At 51.6% G+C, this 26,528-nt stretch overlaps 2 protein-coding genes across 3 annotated transcripts in view; both read right to left on the reverse strand.

Moving 5' to 3' along the window:
- Positions 1 to 8,140, reverse strand: part of Plxna1 (plexin A1) — a 45,912-nt gene extending 37,772 nt beyond the window's left edge. The window contains exons 1-3 of one of the 2 annotated variants that reach the window (XM_051203395.1): positions 8,001 to 8,140; positions 2,161 to 3,421; positions 547 to 729 (exon numbers count right to left, since the gene is read on the reverse strand). In XM_051203395.1, coding sequence (XP_051059352.1) covers positions 547 to 729; positions 2,161 to 3,402 — 1,425 coding nt within the window. In that variant the 5' untranslated portion in view covers positions 3,403 to 3,421; positions 8,001 to 8,140. Of the gene's footprint in view, positions 1 to 546; positions 730 to 2,160; positions 3,422 to 6,546; positions 6,648 to 8,000 lie in introns of those variants that run through there. The other variant, XM_051203394.1, reaches the window with a different exon arrangement.
- Positions 8,141 to 25,997: 17,857 nt separating this feature from the next.
- Positions 25,998 to 26,528, reverse strand: part of Chchd6 (coiled-coil-helix-coiled-coil-helix domain containing 6) — a 217,146-nt gene continuing 216,615 nt past the window's right edge. Inside the window, exon 8 of the mRNA XM_051203392.1 lies at positions 25,998 to 26,198. Within this exon, the coding sequence (XP_051059349.1) occupies positions 26,193 to 26,198 (6 nt within the window). The 3' untranslated portion in view covers positions 25,998 to 26,192. The remainder of the gene's footprint in view (positions 26,199 to 26,528) is intronic.

Consider the following 26,528-nt stretch of genomic DNA (forward strand, 5'->3'; position numbering starts at 1 on the left):
GCTGCATGGTGGGTGGGAGTGGAGCTGGCTGACACGGAGTGCTGCTTCAGCAGACACCAGATCTCCCAGGGCTGAAAGGAGGGCTCAGTGGGGAGGGGGACTGCACAGTCCTGCCCAACCTAACATCTATACAAGCTTCCCCTCCAGCCTCTAGATACCCAAGCCATCCTTTAGGACCTGGGCTTCTATACAATGGCCCTGAAAGTCTTGTTAGTAGAACAAAGCCAATCACAAGCCTCATCTACCCTTGGGCCCCCATATACACAACAGGACCGAGGAAAATGTTCCACAGGAAGCCCAGAAATAAGGAGGCCCTTCAGAGGCATCCAGAGATCTGAGCCCTTCGAGAAGGTCACTGGACTTGGCACAGAGAGGCATGCACCCACCAACTTCATGCACAGAACCAGACTCCCTGCCAGAGAAAATCTAGCTCTTCTCCCTTGGATGGGACCTGTACACACACACACACACACACACACACACACACACACACACACACACACACACACTACTCAAGTGGCCCCTCCAAGCCCACACAGGCCTGACCTTGCGGATGCGACCACTTCGAGTGCCGGCAAAAACCACAGTGCGGCCTTGGTAGTCATAGGCAGCCACAGCAGTCAGGCCATCATCCTTGTCCACAAAAAGGGGTGTGCCCTCGATGGTGACCGTGCCCCCCAGTGGCTGGTTGAAGTCCTGCCCACAGAAGTCGTCATCGATCTGCAGGGGCTGTAAGAAGCAGCAGGGTAAGCATTTAGCAGTTATAAGCACCTTCTTCACCTTGAACACAGAAAGGGACAGGCTGGGGAAGGCAGGCCCAGGGTAGGAGTGAGAGGTGCCATATAGGCACCCAGACCCAAACAAGGTCTGCAAAATTCTGGGAAAGAAATGGGGTCCATGAAGAAGCTCAAATCCAGGGAATGTGCCTAGAGTGGGGAAAGACCCAGAGGGGGTGACCTAAAGGAAAGGCGGGTAAGCCACACGGCCCACAAACATGGAACCAGGCCAGCCACTCCAGGACAGTCATGATGGACAAAGGAAGGGAGAGCCTAGAGTTGGAGGACAGCCAAAAGAAGTCTTCCCTCTGCAAATCTTACATTTGCACCTTGCATGTAGACAAAGATGTTTAAGGCAGGAGGGAATGGGTATACCCAGAAGGCACATAGAAGGACCTGCTGTGCTGGCAGGAAACAATCAATACTTCAAAGTTCCGGTGATGGCTTAGAGTGGAGGCATGAAGAGGAGGGTGGATAGACAGGACAGGAGTTTGTGGAAGAAGGAAGAGAACAGCTGGTTCTCTTCTGGGATCTGAGGTTTGTTGGGGTAGAGGCCACTGATATGGATGCAGAGGGAGGCCAGCTAGGCTGGGAATCCTTGGGAAATAATCAGGGAGTAATGAGCAGGTTTCAGGGCATCCAGAGTACATGTCAGGACCCAATGTGCCTTTCCTGAGAAGCCAAGAGAATGGTGGATTCATCTCTCCACTGCATTTAGAACTCCAGCCGTACCTATGGCTGCCCTTAGAGGAGGCTCCAGCTCTGAGATGGGAAACCTGCAGCTTCCTGGAGGAATAGCTGGCTTTGGAGGCAGGGAACTCTGGCTAGAGTATCCAACACAGGGTAGCCAGGCTGCCCTTATGTCAGGGCCTCTCTTGGAATGTATCCTATGGTGCATTCAACATCCAGCATTGGGCATGGTGGAGTTCTAGGAGGCAGGCATCCTGCCAGGAGTACTCAAGTGGCCCCTCCAAGCCCACACAGGCCTGACCTTTGGAGGTAATAAGCTCTACAGAAGCAGTGTCTGGGGTCTTTGTACTGGCTGTATGACCCTGGGTAAGTCAATCTACTCTTAGCCTCTATAACCTCATCTGTAAAAGAGGAGCAATCTAAAAATGGTCATCATCATCCAATGTCCCTGAGAGCTTTGGAGCTGTGTGGATAGGTGCTATCACCCACTTCCTAAGGCATGAGGTGTTGTCATGGCTAGGAGCAGACTTTGGGGCTGATATGTTGGGTCCTGCCTCACAGGGCAGGGGACCAGACTGGAGAAAAGGGAGAAAACAGGCCCAGGATAGCACAGGGACCCCAACGTGTGTAGATAAGATGTGACCTCAGGAAGGGTTGCAGCAGCCCCCACGCTTACTCCCCTACCCCCACTCACCGAGTTGATGCAGCCCAGCTCCTTGTTGAGCAGCCAAGGAAGTGAAAGCTTGCCCTCTCCACGGTAGCATGACTGGATGCGCTCTTTGATTTTCTCCTTGATGGCCCGCAGTGTGAACAGGCACAGCGCCGACTCCTTGGGTGGCTTCACACGGTTCTTCTGGCCCTGTGCGAACACGGTGAACAATATGTCTTCATCCTCAGCAAGGCCCAGCTGCTTGGCTAGGGCCTGGCCTGGCCGGCTCAGGTAGGCATCCTGCACCAGGCGGTACTCCACTCCAGCCTGCTCACAGCCAATGGGAAACTCCACATAAGAGTAGAACTTGGGGTCATTTACACACAGCCGCACAATCTTGGAGGTGAAGAAGTGCTCACCAGCGGCATCAGGCGAGGTAAGCTGTGTGTCCAGCTGCAGGGTGAGGTAGTAAACAAACTGCTCGCTGCGAAAACTGTACACATAGTAGATGTCAAAGGCTGGGAACTTGGACAGTGTGTCTGATGGGATCTTGAGCTGAGATGACACAAACTCGTCCTGATATACAAAGCCAAACATGTCAGCATCTTCCTCGTTGGCCATGAGCCGGCGACTGGACAACGTGGGGAAGTACTCTGATTTGCCATCAATGGGCGTGCCTACAAAGAGCTTGGCCTGGCCCTGGCCAGGTGGCCCAGCAATGAGTACTCCTGCCATGCTCCCAGCCTCTCGGACACTGGACAGGTAATGCTCCTTACGGTGGTGTGGCTCACCCAGCTTGAAGAGATCATCCAACCTCAGGAACTGGCAGATGCCCTGTGAGGCACTGCCACAGGCCAACAGGCGGTTGGCAGCATAGTCCAGCAGCAGAAGCTTGTTGACGTTGTCTGTGCTCCCCAGGCCATGTGGGCAGGACTGTACACTGGGAGGTGGGTAGCATTTCTCGTTATCTTCTACGGGGCCTGTCACATGGGCCCGAAGCAGGGTCAGGTTCCCTGACAGCTTGTAGATGCGGTTCACTGCGCCAACATATACTTCTCCTGTCTGCTCATGAACCACCAGGTGAGTAAGGCCCCAGTCACTGGCCACAAAGGTGCGGAAGGCAGGTTGTGGACCCACACCAGCTGGGGGTGAGCTGATAGCCATCCACACACTCTTCAACAACAGCAGCAGCAGCAGCAGCAGCGTCCGAGGGCTCAGGGTTAGCAGTGGCATGATGGGCTGGGACCTCAAGTCAAGGTATTCAGGTCCTTTAGGGGTAAGCATCATAGGACTGGGTTTCTTGGCCCTGGAAAGAACAAGCAAGAGAGAATGTATTACCCACATGAGCACAGGGCATCCATACATGGCTTCCTTATTCCCTGGGTTTTCCACTTGCACGTGTGCTATGTAGATACCTCCAAAAGGACCATTACTGGTACCCAGACACATCAGAGCAAAGGAGGCACTTACATTGTAGCTAGCAGCAGCAAAACAGGGTACCTGCCTGGCAGCAGGAGGCTGTATTAGAGCCTGTACTCTGCCACTCCTAGTAAGGTTAAGAATGGGCCCAAGAACACAGGGCATCTTTCAATGTCTGGGGTTTACATGACCCTGACCCAGAACCTGCCCATGCCCTGAGGGTCGAGATCCTCAATGTCAAATGAGTGGCATGTACCCTGCACCAGTGTCTCCCACCAAAGTTGAGCAGAGATAGACTGTAGTACACACACCCTCCTCCACAGAGTGTCAGCTGCCTTGGTGACTGCCAGCACCATTTGGCTCAGGGCAGCCATGTCCCACACTATTAGATACTCTCTGATGTGTGGACTACTCCCCTGAGACTTTAAACAACCCCCCAGCACCAAATCCATATCCACAAGGACCACCAGAAAGAGCCCCCCCCCACACACACACAGTTGCACAGCCACATGGCAATAGTTCCAAGCTGGGGTCAGGCTAGTTTGTGCAACTTTCCATGGGGTCTTGACTCTGGTATTGCTCCCTGGGTGACCTTGACCCAACATCTTAGAAACCTCAAGGCTGGCACTCTAAGGATGAATCTAGAGGCAGCAACTCCCACCTCACATTCCCAGGCAGAGGGCACTCCCCACCATGCTCCTTCCAGGTACTAAAGTCTCACAATGCACTCTGATCAAAGAGGACTTCCAGAGAGAGGGAGGGCTCCCCAAATCCAAACCCTCAACAGTATCCTCTGCCCACTCCTGGCTCCTCTACCATGTCTAACCTTAGTCAGGACTCCATGAGGCAGTTTGGGCCACTTTTTTGACCTGCACTGCCTCCCAAACCTTGGCACGACATCTCAAATTCAGCTGTGTTCCCACTGCACCTGAAAAGTGCCATCTTCCAGGATTGAGTAGTGTTCCTTTTCCTCAGTTTCCCTAGTTCCCAAAGGGATGGCAACACTTCTTTCCTGGTGGATGAAACAGTTTGAAGTCTATGTCCTGATTGACAGGTGCCACACTCTTGAGGATAGCAGGGCCACAGAGCCTGCCCTGTGGGCTTGGTGTGTGTGTGTGTGGGGGGGGGTCATCTTACCCCACCCCTTGGCTGATGTCTGACCATGGAAGTGCTTAGTGTGGCAAGCAGGCAGTCAGCCAGTATATACAACTTGTTTATACTCCCGCACACTGCCCTCCCCCACAGTCCCATTCACAGTTGGGGGCATAGAGGTTTAAAGATGGTACCTTCTGCAAGTCCAGGTGTGGAGCTAACCAGAGGCAGGAAATGAGTTACAGGTATTCAGCCCTTCTATGTTCTACTCTATAGCACAAGGCACCTTACTCTGCCCTGCCCCACAGCTGTTCAGGTAAGCTTGAGGAGCCTCTTTTGACCTGCTCATACAGGCAGGCTGAACCTGTGGCCCTGCCAGGATGTCCTACCTGCTAGCCCTCACTCTCATCTGCCTTAATCTGTGGCTCTGGCTACTTATTGCTCAAATGTCCTCCCCAAAGGATACAAACTGGGTACAAAAAGGTCACACTTTCTCTCTGGAGCCACTGTCTCAAACAGATTTAGCAAACACTTGTGAACAAAGACTCACTGCCCTAGGAGTGGCCAGCCAGACCTAGACAAAGCTATCTTTAACCTGAAATCAGATGGGGAAACTGAGGCTCAAGGCAGCAAAAAGTGTTGGCATAAGTCCCAGAGCAGATGCAGGGTGGTATCACCTTGCAGGAACCCTCCTGTCAGCTGCCTTGTGCCCCAAGACCAGTAGCCATCAGGAGCCTCCAGAGGCAGAGAAGGGAGAACACCCCCACCAGCCTCCTACCCCCAAAACCAAAGCAGACTAGAAAGCAGATTGCTTGTAGACAAAACGGGCCTGGGCTGAGCACCGAGTCCATGTGAACTCCAAAGAAAACATGAATCACTCACCGTTTATCAGTTCAAAGCAGGCCTGCAATTACCAGGGGCTGGGTTCTCCCCTCCTCCAGGATAATTATGCATGTCTTAATGCAATTATGGGCCCTACTTTTTATATTAAACAGGAGGGACCTAGCTGAAGAAGCCACCATCCAAACTCCAGCCTGGCCCTGGGCCCACTCCCCCGCCTCCCAAAAGAAGTTGCTGAGAAGGAATTGGTGGGGGGGGTGGCAGCCGGCCACAAAAGAGGGGATCCCAAGCCCACACCTACCATGCACAAAGACTAGCAAGGGCTACTTTCTCTAGTTAAGAAACTAGACTCAAGACTCAGACAAATCCAAGGTCGCACAGCCAGCCCCAATAGAAAGGACTAAAGCTAGAGCTACTGTAGAGACCCCAGGCAGCAAAGGGGCCAAGTCCACTCAGAAAACAGTGTGCCTGCAAAGCAGGGCCTGATACTGGGTGCTGGGCCAGGCTGGGGGAGGGGAGCATATGAGATCTGGGTTCTGTGAGCTGCCTGGCCACCTTAGCTCCCAGAAGGGCCTTTCCACATGTGTTAGAAGGGCCAGGTCCAGTGGATATTGGTGGGTGGAGGTGTTCTAGGATGTGGGGAGAACACACTTGCTGGGAATGCACATGGGACAGCACATATGGCCACAGCTCCCCAACATGGACAAGTGAGAAGCCAAACAGGAGGACCGTGGTGGTGCTGGATGTGTGCAGAAGGGGTCCAAGCTTATAGGTGGGGCTTCAGCTGGGGCCACTCTGGAACAAGCCTCCAGTGGCGCACACAGCTGGTACCCTGCCCTCTCCTAACCCTGGATAACAACATGGTTCTTGCCCAGAAACAAAGACTTCAGAGCTCTCACATGGGGACAGCTTGCTCCCTGTGCCCTGATGCTCTGGAGCCTAATGGGTGTGGACAGACTAGTCTAGCTGTCATCTCACCTAGTGGTTCCCTCTCAGCAGCCACAGGATCGCTTTGCCTTGTCACCCTGCCCCACCCTATAGGAGGTTACAGGAGATAGTCTCCAATGACCCAATCTCTACCTGGAGGCCTTGGAGTCATGCTCTCCAGAGAAGGTGCCAGCTTCTGGTCTTCCCTGGAGTCCCATACTCCTGCCCAGATGCTCCATGGATGTGGCTTTGTCCACAACATCTTGTCTGGCCCCATACCTAAGAACACATAGCTCAGCCAACCTTGTACAGACCCAAGCCTCCACCCATGCTGCCTTCTGTGCCTGAAGACACCTTTGGTGGGCTCCAAGCTGCCACCTCCCCATTGCCTAATCAGTTGGCCCTGAAACAGAATCCCTGCTTTGCACCTCTGCCTAGGGCACTAGCTGGTGCTTCCCAGATCCATCAGATTGCTGGGCTAGCTTAATGCAGCACTCCCACCCCCTGCTTACCCCTAACAAGCAAGAAACTTGGGAAATTGGGGGTGTTCCCGGAGGGCTGGAGATGCGCAGGATAGCACCACCCCCACAGGACTGAAGACTGCAGCACCTGCTGGAAGGGTAGGCAGCACCAGGGGACAGAAAGCTGGAGGTAGGAGCCTGGCTGAGGGGCAGCGGCTCAGTTCCTTCCCATCCCCCCCAACACACCCCTTTCTTTCAAGGGGCGTGGCCCCAGCACCCCACAGATGAGCCTGAGACAGTTCCTGGCACTAAGTAGCCCCTCAGAAGCCTTCTCATCCCCTTCCAGGGCTACACCTGGGGTCCCTGCAGGTAGAGGGGACCCCGTGGAGTCTACACTCGCCCTTCCCCGCAGCAGCCAGTGTAAGCCGCACACAAGGCCTGGGGCCGTCCAGGAAGCAAGGGGGAAGCCTCCAGAGAAGGAATGACCCCGTAGAGGCCCTGTGCAGGGGGAGGCCGAGGAGGCCCGAGCCGGCGGCCTCTCCGGTGGCACCGCACCCCTCCCCTTGAAGCCGCCGGGTGGAGGGCCTGCGGGCCGGGGGTGGCTGCGGAGCCAACTCGCGCGCCGGAGCCGGAGGGGGCGGGGGTCTCCACGAAGCCTTGCAACTTCCACCCCATAGCCAGAGGCCGGCCCAGGGCGCAGCCCGGGACCTCCCCAAATCCCGCGGCCCTGCCCAGGCCTGCCCAGCGCGGCGCTCGCCTGCGGCCCACGTCCCCACCCGCGGCCCGGTCCCACCCGGCGCGACACGGGCGGACATGGGCACCCGCAGGGCCCTCCCCGCGGGGTCACTGCAAACTTTCACTTCTGCCTGAGGAGGGGGCCGTGAATGCGACCACAGACATTGCGCCGCCCGGATCGCAGGGCCCCGGACGCGCTGCGACCCGCGGGACGCGGCAGCCTTTCGCGGAGACCGCGCCCGGACACACGCGGGCGCCCGGCCGGAGCCGCAGGACACACCAGCCGCGGACACGCGCGCCGCAGTCCCCGCGCACACCCCCTGGCCACCGCCAGCGCCCCCGCTGCCACTCGGGACCCTGGGCCGCGATGAGCCTCCCGCTGCCCGCGGGGAAAGTTGCACCCCGACTCACCCGACAACCCCGGGCGCGCCCCGCCACCGGCCATCGCCGCGCCCTGCCGCTTGCCCCTCCGCGGGGCCGCCCACGCCGCGCAGGCCGCCCAGGCCGAGGCCGCAGCGCCCGGGCTCCGCTCCGCTGCGTGGCTGCGTCGCCGCTGCCCAGCATGAATGGGGCGCTGAGCGCCGCGCGGCTGCGGACCGGCCTCGCTCTCGCCGCCCCGCGGAGCGCTGTGCCGCGCGCATGCGCCGGCCGAAGCCGGGGGCGGGGCCGAGAGGCGGGGCGGTACCCTCGATGGCCTGCAGGGGGCGCTCGGCCCCGCGCCGAGAACGCGCGCGCTGGGCCCCACCGCTTGTCTTCAAAGGGCGATGCCTCCTCAGCCTTAAACTCTGGGCTGGTGTGGGGGTGGGTGAGTGGTCGGGGTGATCCTAGGAATCGGTGCACTCTAAAACGAGCTCTGGAAGCAGAGCTTTCGTCCACGGAAGGGTGAACGGAGGCTGGAAGAAGCACTTGTCCTGGTCTTATTGCTCATCTCGGCCTGCGCGCCAGATCTCTTTGGTGGGACGGGCACTGCACCTCGCAGGCCCCAGGCAGTGGCACGTGCCAAGATGCCCAAGCTCAGGGACGACTGACTCGTCCGGTACGCGGTCCTGCAATAGGGCGTGTTAAAACCACCCCAGCAGGATAGGTACAGTGCCAGGAGGACCGTGAGCGCAGGCTGGCCTGAAGAGCTGGGTGTGCCCGGTCTGGGGCGTAAAGAGAAACCGGTGCAAGACAGCCAGACCAAAACGAGGTAGACAGCTGCGTGCAGAACGGAACAGAGCAACCACAAAAGGTGGTCGTGGGAGGGGCGAGTGCTGGCTGGGCACAGCCTGGGGGACCCAGTGCAGCTCACCTGGTAAGGACCATTGTCCCTATTTATTCTTCTCCCAGGAAACCATCACCTTCCTTCCCTGTTATCATCCTTGCCTGGCTTTTTCCCTGCGTGTGGTCATTTATATTTTGTCTTCCTGAATGACATACCCTTTTGTGTCGCTTATTTGGGGATGCTATAGAAATGGGGTCCCACTAGCCTCTCTGAGATGAATGCAGGGGCTCTTGGGCAGTCTTTGCTCTCACTGTCTGATGTGGGCCACTCTGACAGTTAAGCCTCCCCTCTGCTGATGCTCCAGGACTCCCCACGCCAGAACCTGGAGTGCAGGGCCATCATAGGTAGTATGCTTAACTTCTGCCAGCATGGCAAACTGGTTTTCCCCAGTGACGTCCCAGCCCTCTGCATGATGAAGTGTCAGTAACAGTGGCAAATGTTTTGCTTTGACTTTGGCAGGCTGAGGGTAGGTGCTGGTTCTCCATGCGCCCTGAACTGTGGTGAGGCTCTTCTCTCACAGTTACATATGCTGTCTGATCCCAGAGGCACTGAATGCTCTGCTGTGCTGTACGGATGGGGTGGACCGAGACTGCCCAAGCTCCCTAGCTGGTTGGTGGCAGAGCCTGGAGTCCAGGGGTCCAGCTCAGACCACAGGCTTCCCAGTTGCACACCCGGCACAGAACTGACATGGCTGCTTCATGTGTTTGTCTGTCTGTCTCCTCCACAGCCTGACCTGCCTCACACACATTCAGTAGTCTACTTGCAGCACTTTGGAGAGGTAGCAATGCAACTGCCACTGCTGGCCTGGGGATGTGCTCATCCAGTTGTTCCCTGAGTTGCCTCTGCTCGTGGTTCCAGAGGCTGACTGCCTTTGCCCACACCTGCCCAGTCTCCTTTGCACACCTGTCTTCCAAAGTACCACTTGGCAGGTACTCAAGGCTCTTCCCATTTTTGTGATCAGCATATCCAAGAAAACACTAACTTCTGCTTTGAGGTTAGTCCTCATCTCCAGCTTCTCTGAGAAAGCTGGGGCTGTGTGTGACCAGAACTCAGCTCATGGTTACCTTGGAATCCCACCTGTCCTGTCTCCTCAAAGTTGTCCAACCATAAATTCTAGTGCCAAACGTAGACCAGCCCCTCTATCCTTCTGCATTCCCCAACCTTGAAGGTTCTTTCAGAAACTTTACCGAAGGCTGCTTTCACATCCTTTGTCTCCCATGTGTTCCTCCCGCACCTGCTCAGCAGCACCGGTCCACTTACTAACCAATAGCAAGAACTTTGGAAGTCAGCACCTCAATTGTGTTCCTTGTTGGAACCTTCAGGAGTCCCTATCTCATCTCAGATAATGCCACACATAGTTCCCCCGTCCAGGTGATAGGAGGCCTGAATGTGATAGAGAAAACTATGTGGGGTGGGGTTTGGGGTATGGTGGTAGGGGCTGGAGAGAGAAGACTGTGTGTTAAGGGGGCCGGCTGCTCAATCATGAGGATGGAGTTCAGATCCCAGCACCTAAGCTGGGAAGTTCCCAAGAAAGCTTTCTTAAACAAGAGTCTAAAAATAAAGCAAGCATTAAAGTATGGATAGATTTGGCTTCATTAAAATTAATATTTTCTGTTCATTAAAGGTTCTAAAAGACACAACATATGGACAAGTCAGGATCTCAAAAATCTTTTACAGGACCATATAAATGACAATGGATATGCATCCAGAATATATATAAGATCCCCGAAAAATCAATAAGAAGAAGGCTACCACCCCATATATGGGAGAGGGATAGATGACCTCCACATGTCCTTCTCTAAATGAAAAATGGCTAGGAACTGTTGCTTTGGATTAGTTCAGGTTAGTGGCTTCTTCAGATCCCTCAGCCTGCCCACTGCGCTGTCCCTCAGCTGATGTCTTAGCTCATCTTGGTGTGACCTTACTGAGTCCGAAAAGCAGAAGTAGAAAGCCAGTGACCATAGAAAAGCTGAGATTGAACCTGGGCCTGCAGCTTTACGGCTCTTGACCACATTCAGGGAGGGGAAGTGAGTCAGCACAGCTGCTGTGGCTGTGGCTGCCAGGGCTTCTCCCTCTGGGTTTCCCCTCTGGGATCACTTCCCTGCCTGATGCAGTACAGAGGGCAGGAACAGGAGAAGAGGGGAAGCTCCCAGGAGCAAGGTTCTGTTCAGGGTACCCAACAAGGTCTTAAGACCCCTTCACATGCTCCAGCCCCAAACAATTTCAGAGCCATTTCTACATGCGACAGACCCTCCTACAGAAATGACTACAGACCACCCTGTCTGAGGAGTAAGAGGTAAGGAGGACAGCATCGGGAGAGCCCAAGCACCGTAGAGGGCACACTTCTTCCAGGCCCAGAACAGAGGACTCAAATATCCACCTGTCAGTCTGCTTATCCCTCTGACTTACCATATGCCCTCCCCAGTTCTTGTGTGATTTCTGCACCCCCAAAGGAGACCATGGCTCTGCTTTAGCTCCTGACAACACCCCTCTACTGTTCCCACTGATGCTTTGTACACCCAGCCATTCCCAGTCTGTGGCATGATCCTCTGGCTTCCTTGAATTCTATGGAGCAGGAATCTAAGAGAAGAGATCCCCAGCCATGGGCTTTTCCTTACATCTCAGACCCCAGGAGTCTGATGAGCAGACATGGGGCAGGGTACAATCACTTGTAATCTAGGAAAACCACTCTGCTTCCTGGACAGAAAGGGTCAGTGTAAATGTGGACAGTTGTTCTAGGCCAGAAAAGGAGGATGACAGTGGAAGGTGTTCACAGGTCCCATGCGGGGTCTTGAATTTCGCCCAGCCCTCCAAAAGAAGGAGGAGGAGAGAGACCCAGGCCAGGATCTGGTACTGCAGACAGAGGGCTCACTTGGCCCCAAGAACTCTCCCAGCCTGCCCAGCCTGTTCTGCCCTCCCCATACCTGATGTTATGTTAGATGTAGGTGACATCAGCTTACCAGGGCCTGAGCTCATTGCTGTTTAAAGAACTGGAAGACAGGTATACAAGATCTCCTATGCCATGTGGCCTTGGTATTCCCTCCAAGTCAATGGCTCTGTGATGTCCACAAGGATGGAAAGCCTCTCAAGCCACTCCAAAAACCCCACTCTAAGACATGGGAGCCCTTGGCCAATTATCAGAGAAGCAAGGCATGAGTCTCCTGGCTTTACTGGAGACTGGATTTTTCCACTGTGCTATAAATAGCCATGTAGAAGTATAGAGGCTAGATTTCTCCCTCCTCTTGACAGTGATGGGCATGCTACTCTGCCCACAGGTACCAGGCAGAAGAGGACAGCTATGACAAAGAAGGAGGAAATGGAATTCAGAGTCTCAATATGCCAAACCTCAAATGTTCAAGGGCTGATAAAAACAAAAACAAAAAACAAAATAGACTCCCAAGAGGCAAACAAGGGCTACCTTCTGACTACCCTATCCAACCATTTGAAAGAAGGTTTCTTGGAACAATGGTTATATCTATGGACATAATAACATGGAAAGGGGTGTGACCCATAGACAAAGAACTACAGGCAACCAATGATGCTGGAAGAATGAGGCTTGGCTTCTCCCAGGATGAACCCCATTACCGGTCATCTAGTGCAGAGGTCAAACTTGAAACCATATACATTCAAACAACAACAACAACAAAAAATTCAGTAGGTTCTACTTATATATATATTTGTACATACATATATATGTCTGTATGTAACAATAATAAACAGAAAGGAGGTCGGCTTGGAAGTGGGAGGGAGATATTGGGAGGACTCAAGGGAGGGTAGCTAAGAGGAGATGGAGGAAGGAGAGGGAGGGCAACATAATTCTATTTCAGTGAAAAGGTTTTTAAAAAATCACCTATCATAGCAAGGACCATCTGAAATTGTATGAAAAGTATCATCATCAGGGATGACATCAGTATTGACATGAGCTGATGATTTTAAAGCAGTCATCATCAAAGATGCCTCAATGAGCAATTATGTCCATGAATGAATGGAACAATAAAAATATGGAGTTTCACTAAGGAAGTAACTATACCATATAAAGACAAAACAAAAGCTAGGGGACAAAGGGACAATGTACTGAGCCTGAAGATAAACCAGTAGGGATTATCTAGTCTAAAAAGCAGAGGGGAAATAGTTACAAGGGGAGGGGAACAGCTCAAGCCCCCTGTGATAAAATAACATGTAACATTCATGTCATTCAAGTGCCAGAAGGAGAAGAAAAAGAGGGAAGCTGGGAAAATATCCAAAGGAATAATGACTTAAAATTCTAAACTCCAGCAAAAAGCAGTAGCCTTATAGATTCAAGAAGCTGAATGAACCTCAAATAACATAACCTAAAGAAAGCCACACTAAAACACATCACATTTGCAAAGATTTTTTAAAAATTCTTGAAAGCAGCTATAGAGAAATCCCACTTTCACTAAGAAGAAAAGCAATTCAAATAACACAGATTTCTCATTAGAAATTATGGAGTTCAGAAAGACTGAGAACATTATTAAGTGCTGAAAGAAAACATGGTAATCATGTTTTTTTTTTTTTTTTTTTTTTTTATACCCAGTGAAACTATCCTTCGGGGATACAAATGAAGAAGAGAGGTGTTCACTCCTTATAGCTAAAGAAAGCCACGATATAGCAGAAAGAAAATGATAAAAGAATCTTGGAAGAAAGAAAAATAGGAAGAGAAAGATGACAGGTAAAAACAATGGATATCTGTAATCTAAATTTAGACATTGTCTGATGTCCCAATAAATGATGTAATAATCACTAACCACAGAAACCTGTACAGATACTAAAAAAAGGGCAGAGAAGCCAAAACTAAATACTAAACAGGAAAAAGAAAACAAAAACAACAAACTGGAGGCAAAGCAAAAATTAAAATGGCAGGTAGCCATATTATCAGTAGTTACAGAAAACAAATGGCATAATTCCACTTGTATAATATTTTGGGGATGACAAAATTTGGGGATGAGAGAGATGGAGAACAAATTGGAAGTTACCAGGGTACTCTAGTTTGGCCGTGGTTAAAGCAGGATCCCTGAGGTTTGTGTATTTAAATTTAATTCCCCCATGGAACTTTAAGACCTCCCATGGTGTCTAGGGCAGGGTCTGTGGGAGGACTAGGACTAGAGGATGTCAACTATAGAGCCCCTTTGAAACCTGGTGGCTTCCTGTCTCTCTTGACATGGTGCCCTGAGCAGCAGGACTCTACAGCAAGAAGCCATCACCAGATAGCTTTGACCTACAGATCTTCAAGCCAAGACAAAGTTAACCTCTTCCTTCTTTCTCCCCACTCCTGTCCCCTCTGAAACAGAGTCTTAACATATAGTGTTGGCTAACCTAGTACTTACTATGTAGTCTAGGCTGGCCTCAAACTTGCAGCAATCCTCCTGCCTCAGCCCTCTGACTCCTGGGATTATACGAATGAACTACCATTTCCAACTTGTTGTTAGTGATGGTGACATGAGTTCACATGACAAGATGACAGAGAACTTGCTGACACCAGGACCAATGCCCATGTCTCAATATGGTGTCATATAAGATGTGACCACTGAGGACAATGGCGAAGTTAACACAAGAGTCCTTCTGTTCCTTGCAACTTCCTGTAAGCCTATGATTGTTATGATTTCAAAACAAATTTTAGAAAACTCCCTGATTGTTACTTTGACCCTTTCCCAGCTTGTTGCAAGTGTTGCCTCTTGAACAGGGCCGCACAGGATCTCCAGGTTCCTCACTCAGAAGTTACTGTAGGGACTCAGGGTACCCCAGTCCCCAGATTTCAGATCTGGGGCCTACACCTATGCCACTTGGCTGTGGTTCCTGTCTCTATTGACTTGCTCCAAGTCTAGGGTGGAAGATGACAAAGGAAAGGAAGGTATCCAGGGAGGCTTTTCCAGGTAGTCCCGTCACTTTCTGTTACCTGTACATCAACTCTCCAAGGATGTTCCCACTCCAGGAATGGTCCAGGGTAGTAATGGTCTCCCTCAGAAACAGCACTGATCTTCAAGCAGCAGAACAGGCAGATATCTCAGGCTCGTTTGGAGGCTGATAGTCAGTCTAGGGTGTCCTAAGACCATGACAAAAGTTAAGAGTAAAGACTCTCAGGTTTTGTGACTAACAGAGAGAAGGGGGTATGAGTACACACAATCACAAAGCAGAGTGGCACAACCCAGGACAGAGCAAGTTACACTTGATGGCCAGGTACCAAATCTGTACCCCAAACCCTTGCTCTGCCCATGCTATCCTCTCAGGGTTTCCCTCACAACCATGTACTGTGTTCTGGGGGCACTCCATTCTGGAAGGATTTCCTTCCATGAGGTCACCCTACTGAACCTAGCTGTGGCTTCAGACTCCCCAGGCTTCTGCTTGGGGCAGAAAGGCCAGGACCGAATACTAGTACCTTGTGCATTTTGGCTTGTGCCAACACTAGCTCAAAAGCAGAGGCATTTGTCATGGGCCCTGGTGTTCATCAGTATGGGCTACAACCCACAGGGACTGTGTGAGGACACCATGGTCATTGACTGATATGCGGCTCCTCAGCCTTCCCGTCTTGGGCACCAGTTATACCAGGTGTCAGGACACTGGTCCAGAAGAACTCAAAGTCAAGTACACACTCCATGGACTCACACCCCATGCCCTGGGAATTCCTTCCCGAGTAGCAACTTCTTCTGATTCAAGGAGCAAACCCTAAAATGACATCCCAAATATTTAATAGCTAGTCAGAATAGATATCAGCAATGGGCAGGACCTCACAGGTTGGGCTGACTAACATGCACCCTTGTGGAAACCAGGCTTGGCAGACTCACTCTAGATGGTTTAACAACATTGAGCTTCAGGCATGGCTGGGTCCATTTTTGGCTCCACCTTACCATTATTCTCAAGTGTGCTGAGAACATCTTTTTCACATGGCTCTGATGCAATAGAGTCACACAAATGATCCTTCTTTGCCACCACAGTTTAGGAGATACAAAAGTTTTCCTTAGCCTGAAACTACTGTGCATGTACCTTTCAACTGCACTGTTGTGTGCGGCAGCATGTTGACAACTCCAGAACCTGGGACTTCCACGCAGTCATCTCAGTCACCTTTGGTTAAAACAACCTATGTTTTAATTGTTAAAATAGGTACTCTTTTCTTTTATTCAAGTAGTACATAAAATGAAGCACAAGAAGCCTGCCTTCAAGCTCCACTCAGGAGGCCAGGTGAGAATTCAGGGCAGCCTGGGCTCCCATAGGCAGCCTGAGACATCTTGAGTTCTGAACAGTTACAATCTGCTGCTCAGAAATGTTCATGTATGTGTTTTATCTGTCTTTTCTCTTACCAAAAAGCTGAGTGATCATTCCATTCCTCAGAAGTCCCTGGAGTCAGAGACCTCTCTCCCTTCCCCCACATCCTCTCCACTTTCCCCTGCTCCCTTTCATTTACATGAAGTGCACAGGCTTAAACACACAGCACCACACCGTTTTAGTCCCCTATTTCTGCCAGCATGACACTGTTTACATCTAGGGTGGAAGCAGGGGTGACAAAGGAAATGAAGGTATCCAGGGAGACTTTTCCAGGACGTTGTGCCCCCCCCCACCCTTGGGTACATCAGCATGAGTTCTGCTGTCTTGCATCTGTGACCACCACCACTATGTCACATCTTTGCCTCTTCTTAGGTATGTGACTAGCTTCTAATGGATAGACATGGCAAAGGGGCAGGGATGCTCTGTACATATGCCATGTAAGGTAAGAGACAGCCTTATAAAAGTGAGGGACATGGGACAGCTGGTGGCCTCCAGGAACTGAGCCCAACATCAGCAAAAAGACAGCTGCAAGGGGAAGGATGCTGGTGGCAGCCAGGTGTCTGCAGTGAAGTCTTGCTTCTGAGGAGCAGCCTGGACATGCCTGCACTGCAGCCTGAGTGACTGATGACCCAGCTGGCTGGGCCCAGAACTAACCCAGATTGATGAGATGTGTGCTGGGCCAGCCCAGGTTTGTGGTTCTGTTGGGGAGGGGAAAAAAAGCAAGCAAATGTATGGGTTGGAGAGATGGTTCAGCTGTTAAGAACACATACTGCTCTTCTATAGAACTGAAAGTTGGTCCCAGCATCCATGCCAGGTGGCTTATAACTGCCTGTAACTCATGCTCTAGAGGGGTCCAACACCTTTGGCTCATGTGGGAACCTACAAGCATGTACATGCACACAAGCATATACACACACTATCTTGAAAAAAAGCAAACACAGCAGTGGGTTTTGTGCAGGTTTTTCTCTCTTGCTGGACTGGGTAGTTCTAGCTGCTCACTGTGCAGTGTGACTTCTCAGGAACACAAGCAGGGGTGGGCTGCTCTAAGTCCTTTGCATCTGTGAACAAATCTATATGACATCCTGTGTGGACAGAGAGGACAAAAATGGTCATTCTCTTTGAGTGCCAACCAAAGAGTGAAACATAGCATTAGCATTGCCCCTCCTTAAGAAACCACCAGCTGGTTAAGGGCACTGACTATTCTTCCAGAGGATTGGGGTTCAGTTCCCAGAATCCAAATGGTAGCTCACAACCTTCTGTAGCTCTAGACCCAGATGACCCTATGCTCTCATCTGACCTCTGGGGGCATTGCACACATGTGGTGCACAGACACACATGCAGGCAAAACACCTGCACGTGTACACACACACATACACACACACACACACACACACACACACCAAAATCAAACAAAACTTCCCTACAAACAAACAAACAAAAAAAAAATCAAACAACAACAAAATTGTCAAGTCATTTTCCAAAGCCCTCCACACCACTTATCTCCACCACCACCAGCAGCAGCAGCAGCAGCAGCAGCAGCAGCAGCAGCAGGTCTCCTTGGGGTTGTCTACTTGCATTTCTACCCTGGCTGGGTATGTAGGACTTTTTGGGTGGTTTTATTTTGCATTTCCTCAGTAAGACATCATGACTTGAGCTTTCCCCAAGTTCACAGGACAGGGAGTGGAACCCAGACCCTCATCCATCTGAGGCAGGTACCTCCCCCAAGCTGCACCCATACCTCATCTTGCATGTTTATGAAACCCTTGAGGTTTTTCTGATGTTATATAGCTGTATGGTTTTTTGTTTGTTTTATTTTTTAAATGATCTTGAATTCAAAACTGGAAGTCCAGGGAGGAGAAACTTTAAAGGGATAAAGTGAGATTTGCTGGGGTACCTCACAGGGTTCAAGAATAATGACAACACAGAAAGCCAGCTGAGTCAGAAGAGACCAGTTCCCAGTACATGGATTTCAGCCCCTAGATCCAGCTATGGTTGAGGCTTCCTTCTGAACATCTCAATCATTCAAGATTTTGTTTAAGTTGGCTGGAGGTCAGGGTCTGTTGCTCATGCTGAAAGAATCTGATTGACAAATGATCCCAGTATGCCCAGACCCTGACTCTCCAGGACGTGGACATTCTTCAGGGCTCCTGTACCCCAGGGAGGAAGCAGGAAAGGGTGGAGAGGAGCTCTCTGGATCCAGACTCCACCATCCTTACCTGCTGCTAGTCTATAACCCAACTCATTACCAAGTGTATTTTGAGGCTGAATAGCCATGTAATTGGTTCATACATTCCATAGTCAAACTTTAGCAAATATGTTTCTCATAATTAGTTGATGTTTATTTAACAGGAATAACCAGCACATTAAATTTAATGAGGCAGGTTTCACATGAAGTGGGAATGTGCTTCCTTCAGAGTAAACTGCTTTGGTCCTCCTGGCCCCAGACCTACGAGGGTGGTGCCAGTCTGGCCTGGGTCTGTTGTGGGAACTGGAGGAGTGGAAAGGTAGAGAACCACAGTCTACCTGGGGTACCCCCCTGACCCCACTATGGTTTCCTCCTATCATCTGTCATCTTGCTGGTCTCCACACTCAAGGCAGCCTCCCCTGATTTTACTCTGTGCTGTCTTCAGCAAGTGCCTAACCGTGACTGTGGTGCACAACAAGGAGGTCTCTATAGGTATCTGGTGAGTGCAGAAAGACCTGCCTGGTCCTCTCTCAAGGATCTAATACCCCTAGACCCTTCCTATCTGCTGGCCTCTGCTTAGAAGGCAGAAGGACCTTGCTGTTCAAGGAGGCCCAAACTGTCTAGGATTGGAACAAAGCTGGCCTTGGTAACAGGAGCCAAGGGCCCAGATACAAAAGGGAAGGGACTGCTTGCCTCATGACCTCAGGCTGTCAAAGGCCACACCCTCCCATTGCCCATTGCTGGGGCTAGGGGAGAGCTCACTTGATAGAGGCCTGCCTAACAAGCAGGAGGCCTGGGCTTGATACCAAAGCATTAAATAAACTGGGTGTAGTAATGCAGGCCTGTGACCTCAGTACTTGGGAAGCAGGGGGTCAAGAATTCAAGGTCACCTCTGGCGACACAGTTGAGTTTGGGGACAGCCTGGGATATGTGAGACCTTATCACAAAATAAGTAAATAAAATAGACGAGGCCAGTTTAGAGCATTAGCAAACAATGTTAATTATACACACAGCCACCGGCCTGTCTCCCAAGGAAGATCTGATACCACATTCTGTGAGCCTCTGGTCTTTCTGGATGTGCACATGGTGTGGTCCCAGTGTCTTTGTTTTTGTTTTTAATTACAAGAGGCTCACATTCATCTCTGTAGCACACAGTACCTCACACTCCTGGTGGACATGGCTTTGCTTACGGGTTGGTCACACTGTCTCATGCTCCCCACCGGTAAGCATGCAGACTGTCTCCAGTCCTTTGCTTCACTTACTTCACTGAGTCAGGCCTGGTTTAGCCCTGACTTCAACATTCCTATTCTCTTTTTAGGCCCAGTATTTTGACCCTGGAGCTGGAGCACCCAGGTTCTGAGCTCTCAGGGCCTCCCACTGTCACACTTGCCACAGCCTGAGTCTAGACACCCATTTCTCTTGCTGGCCTCTGACCACATGAGAAAAATGGACTATGTGTGTTCCTGCCTTGATAGTACCCAGGACAGAGTGACTATGCTGGGACACTTGTCCCCTGTACAGTAATGTGGCAGCAAGAGGAGCCTGCAGGATGTTTATCAAAGAAATCTTGTGCCAGCAAAGGGCAGACAACAGAGGCAGAGGGAGAAGCAAGGAAGCCAGACCATCTCCATGGCTTGTCACCTCTCAAATCACCACAGGCTAGGCACAAAAGCCAGACTGAGTATTTCCCACTCCCTATCAGATGCATAATCCAATCCTCAGTCTGTCCTTTCTGGAGGGAGGTCTCAGTGCAGGGCTAGGATCAGCACAGGTCTTGGTGAGGATCACTGGCCCTTCTGCTGGCAGGTTATATCCACAGATATAGAGACGGTAGGTGGCTCAAGAGTTGCTCATGACTAATAGAAGAACTGACTTGGGCTGGTCTGCAGGCTTTTTTATTCCTTGGCCTGAGCAGACACCTGGATCAATGCTCTGTTATGCACCCCTATGAAAACACAAGCACACACACACACACACACATGCACACACACACACACCTTGTTTCTAGTACCAGTTCTGAGAACCACTGGGCACCAGACATGCAAACCTTGAATCTGTAAATTCCAGTGTGGGCTTCTTCGGTCAGTCCATTCTGCAAACTTGGCCTAGTGTATTTTGCAGCTTTTGTATAAGGTGTCACATTGTCCCTTGCAAGACTCAGTCTGGAAGTATCCTCTGTCTTATGTTACAGCCTCCCCTGATCTTCTGGAGGCAGCTGCAGGCATATCTTTGTCTACCTTTTCTTTTCAATCACCCTGTGTCCTCAGAACTAGGGTGATGTATCCTGTAAACAGCACACAGAAAGCTTTTGTTTGCTTGCTTTTTGTGAACTTGGGAACTCTGTTTTCAGTCTGGAGCAATGGACCCAGAGCCTGGCTACTAGGTTAGTGCTCTACCACTAAGCTACATCCCCAACCCTTTTGAATATTTCATTTTTGAGACAGTCTTGTTAGTTAAGTTGTCCAGACTGGTCTCAAACTTGCCATCCTCCTGTCTTAGACCCTTAAAACATAGTTCAATGCATTTTGCCCAGTTCACTTCCCCAGGAAGTCACAGTGACCACCCTGTTTTGTATTAGATATTGTCCTCTTGATGAACTAACTCTGGGTGCGCCTACCTAGGATGACAAGGCAGGGCTTAACTTGTCTGTTCCAATTTGCAAGAGTGGTCTCAAGGCCACCTGGCTGCTGACCCTAGGCTCAAACCCGAATCATTGTCATGAATTCTCCAGGCCAGTAATGTCGTGTAAGGAGAAATGGGCTATAGGCATATAGCCTCTATAGCCAACATTGGACTTGTGCCAGAGACAATGTCTAGGTAGCCAGGAACAAGCAAGGGCATTCTAGGATCACATTAGAGGGTAGCTCTGTCCCTGACACAGTCAGAGCCCATCTCCAATAGAAGGTACAGTATTAAGTCTGAGGGCAGAGGTTGAGGGACAGTCAGGCTGCTCTGAGTCCTGTCTCTGGATCTTCCTGTGTGATCTTGGCAAGTTACTCATATTCTCTGTGCCATACTGTCCTCATCTATGAGGATTATTACAGTAGTAATTACCCATATTACTGTGTAAGGCTTTAAGCAAACATGATCTGGTTCCTGTTTAAAGTCTGTTAAGTGCTAGATCTGGCTGTTGGTATCACTCTCTGCCAGCTGTCCACTACCTGCCAAGACAGAGTATAAAACACACAGGTCCCCATGTTCCTACCTGCACTGACACCCACTGCTCATGGCCATCTAGGCACAGGAATCCATACCACCACAAAGCAGTGAGCAGCTGCTGTGCACCATTCCTCAGACCCTCCCTTCTCAGCAGGGGCAGCCACAGCTCCCCCAGCTGCCTGAGCCTCTGGCTCCCTGCTGTGTCCATCTCTGGGAGGAATGGTGATGGGACAGAACATGCTAAGCAAGGGACTGCCTCCCCCCCCACCAGACAGCCTTCCCTCTTTAGCTGTGCCTCTAGCTCCCTAAGCAGAGCCCCTGCCCACCACAGTGCCAGCAGTCCTTTCTCCTTCTGTTTCTCTAGCTCTGGTAGGCTAGGTGCTTCCTGCTGCTGCTCACCTAGAGTTTATAACAACACCCAGCTGAGGTTTCTGTGCCTCTGTCTCCTCGTGATCAGCTCCCTACCTTCTGTTCCCTCTGGCCTCAATAACCATGGCTTTCCTGATTGGACTTCTCAGCAGTACGAATTACAAGCACTGCTCTCCAGACATCCTTGAGGTGCACACGGTGTGACACACCCCTCTGCCAGGCAAGGTAATGGAGGCACCAAGTATGTACGCCTGCACGGACACCGACACAGACACGGACACGCGCGCGCGCACGCGCGCGCGCACACACACACACACACACACACACACACACACTTCCTAAAAAGAAGCTTGCTTGCTTTTTGCATCAGGGAAGTCATGGAAATGGGATGAGGTCCAACATATACACAGACCTAAGCACAGGAAAGCACACAGGAGATCACACACCAAAGACACACACAAGCACATGCTCCTGCCCTCTGCACCATATGCACACAACCGCTGTGGCCCAAGAGGAAAGTGCCCTGAGAAGTAAGCCACTCCATCCTCACTCAGTCACACTCATGGGGAACAAGCAGAGACAAAGAATCTGATGGAGTTAGCTAGCATATCCTAATTCTTTTGGGGTACAAAGGGGTATAGATACGGCTTCCATCTGCTCTAGTAAGGAGGGTAAAGAGCCTGCTAGCCCCAGCCTCTGGTTAGTATCTGGCCTCTCCTAGGTTAGGTGACAGCTCAAATCTCAGCCATCCTGGCGTAGGTAGGCTCAGAAATCCTCCCCTCCCAGTACTAGTACACCGGAGTCAAAGTGCCCCTTGGGTGCCTATGGAAGATAGTGTGGCTTCATTGTCTCATACAGTATAAGCTGGTGCCCCCTTTCCAGCCCCACAGCTCAGCTTGGCCCAGGAAGAAGGGAAATGAAGATACTGTGGCAGGGTTTTTTCTATAACCATGCTCTTTCCTGCAGACTCTGCTGGAAATGACAGAAAATCAGCTGCCAACACACCTGAGAAAGGAAACAGCTGTGTTGACTTCGGGTTTGGCTCCTCCAGGTTCTTTTCGACCACAGCTGTGTGCCTCCCTTGGGTCTACCTTTGTGGACCCTCTTCCCTGTGGGGGGAGGGGACAGGTGGGGGAGGGGGTTTCTCAGCAAACTTCAGCTGTTTGTTAAAGAAACGGAGGCTACAGACATCCCCTAGAAACCCCGGTCTTTGCTTTAGTTGTTTGTAGACAGGGAATCTAAAGCTCAGGGACTATGCTGAACTGAGATCCCTAGGGTCGAGGCCTCACTGGTAACCACATGCTCACTTCCCTGCCCTGAGATGGAGACAAGAGCATCCTGGAGACAAACAGGTACAGGAGATGCTGGAGGCTCTGCTGATGGGCAGACTGTCTATTCCTTAGTCCTGGCACCTCCCCCACCACAGTCCCAGGAGCTGTGGAAGCTCAAGGACTTCAATCTGGATGAGCTAGCTTTGTCAGGTGGAGACAGAAGCTTTGTGGAAAGCTTCCCCTGAAGTTATGCTGCAAGGAGGGTGCTTGGGGTACAGTGGGAAGGGAGGGCAGAGGCCTGGGAGGAGTACTTTGAGTTCTGGGAAGATGGGGAGAGCAGTACAACCTGCTCTCAGGAGCAAGCATCAGCTAATGAAGAGCAGAGAGGGGTATGGAGTGTGTGTGTGTGTGTGTGTGTGTGTGTGTGTGTGTGTGTGTGTGTTGGGGAGATGCTATGCTGGGGGGCCCAGGGCTAAGAGCACTGTTAGTTCACAGATGGTCATCTTTCAGAATAGCCTCTATAAGGGCCTTAACAGACAAGACCTTTCTAGAATGAAGCTGCTCCTGCTAGGTGCCAAGAACAGGAGTCCCCACAGTGGCCAATCACAAGGGAGTGTTCACTGCACTGTCCTCCTCTGTGCTTTCTTTATAGGGAATAACTGAAATGGCTAATCTCCTGTGTTGGGTTTCTGCTTTCCCCAGCACTTTCCATGAAGTCAGCCTCCTTTGTTTGGCTCCTGGACACTCATCATTTCATAGAATGAGGCGTCTCCCAGCTTTAGAATGACAAGTAAAAGCCAATTAAGATTTCCCTATCTGCTGTGATTCTGTGGCTGGCAACAGGGGTGAAGAGAGGCAGGGTGGCCACGCAGCTAAGCTGAGACTCTGGGTATAGGGCACAGGGAGAGTCAGGCACCTGCAGAATGCTGTGTAGCCCTGGGGCCTGCACCCTCCACTGTGCTGACCTTTCCTGGAGAGTGGAGTCCCCTAAGCTGTCCCAAGTCAGCTACTGAGCTCTGCTTTTTGGTCCCAAGACCCTCCAGGCTTTGTGTTCTGGGTAGCCGCCTGTGGTTGTGGTCAGTGAGGTGTCTTGCCAAGCTGCTCCAGACTTCCACCCCAGGGCCTCCTCAGACAGACCTCAGCTGAGGCTGGTCAGTGTTGCCATTCCTAGAGAAGAACGCATTTCTATAGAGCTCTGAGGCTAAGGTAGCCTTCCCTCTTGTGTCCCCCCCCCATCTTCCCCCACCCCGGCAGCCAGCAGTGCCACCAGGGCACCTGGACTAGAGGCTGTAGGCCTGGGGTGAGTGTGTGTGTCTGCTGGGGCTTCTGCTCAGCTGGCTTGGGCCTGAGACCATTGTTGGCTTGCAGAGGGACACCAGAGGGCTGTGTGGCCTGGTAGTTGCTGGGCAGGGGAGTGAGGAGGAGATCCTGGGTCAGTGGCTGTCTGCAGACCTGTGAGCAAACAAGGCACAGGGAAGCTGGAAGGGGTCCAGAGAAGCTTTGCTCAGCGGTGCTGGAAGCTACACACGATGGTGCCATTTATGCCAGAGCTGGGGGTGGTCTGTTTCCCAGCAGAGGGAGCTGGCACAGGCTTGTGCAGTCTAGTTCCCAGGTGCACACACACCTGGCAGTGTCTGTTGCCCAGCTCTGGGGCCCGACTGAGCTTGCAGAATAGGAGGGATGTCTGTAAGTTACTGCCGTGGGATTTCCAAGATAGACAATGTCTAGTAGCTAGATCACCTCTCTGGGGGAGGCTCAGAAAGGCTCATTGTTCCTAGATGGAAGGCAGCTCTGGTGTCACTTAAGGTTAGCTAGTCATGTGACCTGTGAGCCCCAGTAGGTCTTTCCTTCCCTGCAGGGCTCAGGCCAGGGCACTCCTTAGCTTCCCCATGAGGCACTCACCCAGAACATTGAAGGAGGGTGCCATGGCTATGTTTCCCAAGCACCACTCCCACAGTGTGGCTGAATAAGATCATCAGGCAAACCTGCCCAGATGGTAGGTATTCCCCAAATATCAATTCTCCCTTGGGCTTCCAGGGAGAAATATGGAGATGAGCAGAGACACCTGTGCTGCATAGCCTGAGTCTGGGGCACTCAGCTCCAGATGGCTCAGGGACTTCCTGAGCAAACCTGAACAGGAAACACAAGGTCACCAACAGAGGCCAGAGAACCCCAAGCTCCACTAAGAACCCCACCCCGATGTGATGCAGGCCATAGTGTGGTTCTGGTGCCTGATGTGCAGTCATAGGGAAGGCCAGTATTTAGACCTGTCTGTCTCAGTCCTCACACTGTACCACCGTGGTGCCACTTACACCATGTCAGAGGCCTGGAAACTGACCACCTTTTCTTACTGTCTCATTTTCGGACACCCACCCACTCTGACCCATTAGAGCAGGGCAGCCTTGCCATCCTGGGCTGTGCACACCACAGTGCTCTCTGGCTTGGCCCTGCCTCAGTCTGCCCTTTCCTGTGAGAGCAGAGTGACATGGTTCTAGGTGTCTCAACAGCACTGCCCCTGCTTAAGGCCTGGCTTCCTCAGCCCTGCTGCCCCTTCCCCCAACTTCCTTTTCTTCTATTGCCTACTGCCCCTTAGCTACAGACCACCTTGCCCCTCCCCCACTTGGGGCCCACTCCTTCCAACTCTGTTGTCCTGCAATTATCCGCCAGCATTCCTGAGAGCAAACAGAAGGTCCTTCCGGAAGTTGGCACCATCCCAAGTGTGTGTGTGGGGTTATTTTATTTCTTCTCATGGGTTTCCATGCTGCCCCCTTCCAAGCTTAGTACTCCCCCAGAGAAGCAGTCTGTCCTATGAGGTTCTGTGTCATTAGTGACCAACAGACGGCTGGTCACAGAGTCAACAGAAGTGACCGGGTGCCAGTAAATGAATGACTGCAAACAAAGACATCTGCTTTATTTGTTTTTGGTCAGTAGCACATACTGTTTCTCAAGCATGGTGATCCCATGCTCAGAGGCATATGGGTGACCAGCTGGGAACTGCAGGGTACGGGAGCCATGGCCTGGGGTCTGTGGTCCTATGATGGGTCCTTTCTTCAAGGCTCCAGGAAGGATGCTGCTCCTCAGCCCTTCAAAGAGAATAGCCAGAGTTCAGCTGAGCCCTCTTCTGCCCCAATGATGGCCCAGGCCACGGCTGCAAAGAGGCCTTAGCCCCATGCTTTACAGGCTCCTGCGCAGTGCATGGGATAGTGGCCATTCCCCAGGAACGTAACTGGCTACTAGTCAGTTAGCTGGCCTGAGACCTAGACTGGGTCTTTCCTCATTGCCTAACAGGACAAAAGTCCTTTACTTAATACATTCTACAGCAATAATAGCCAGCACCACCTCTTTATCTTCAGAGGCCCTTCTCCACTCTCACAGTGGCATGCCTGACCCCCACCCTGGTATAGTGCAGCCTC

This window comes from Phodopus roborovskii, unplaced genomic scaffold (assembly GCF_943737965.1).
Source record: "Phodopus roborovskii unplaced genomic scaffold, PHOROB, whole genome shotgun sequence".
Classification (NCBI taxonomy): Eukaryota; Metazoa; Chordata; class Mammalia; order Rodentia; family Cricetidae; genus Phodopus; species Phodopus roborovskii.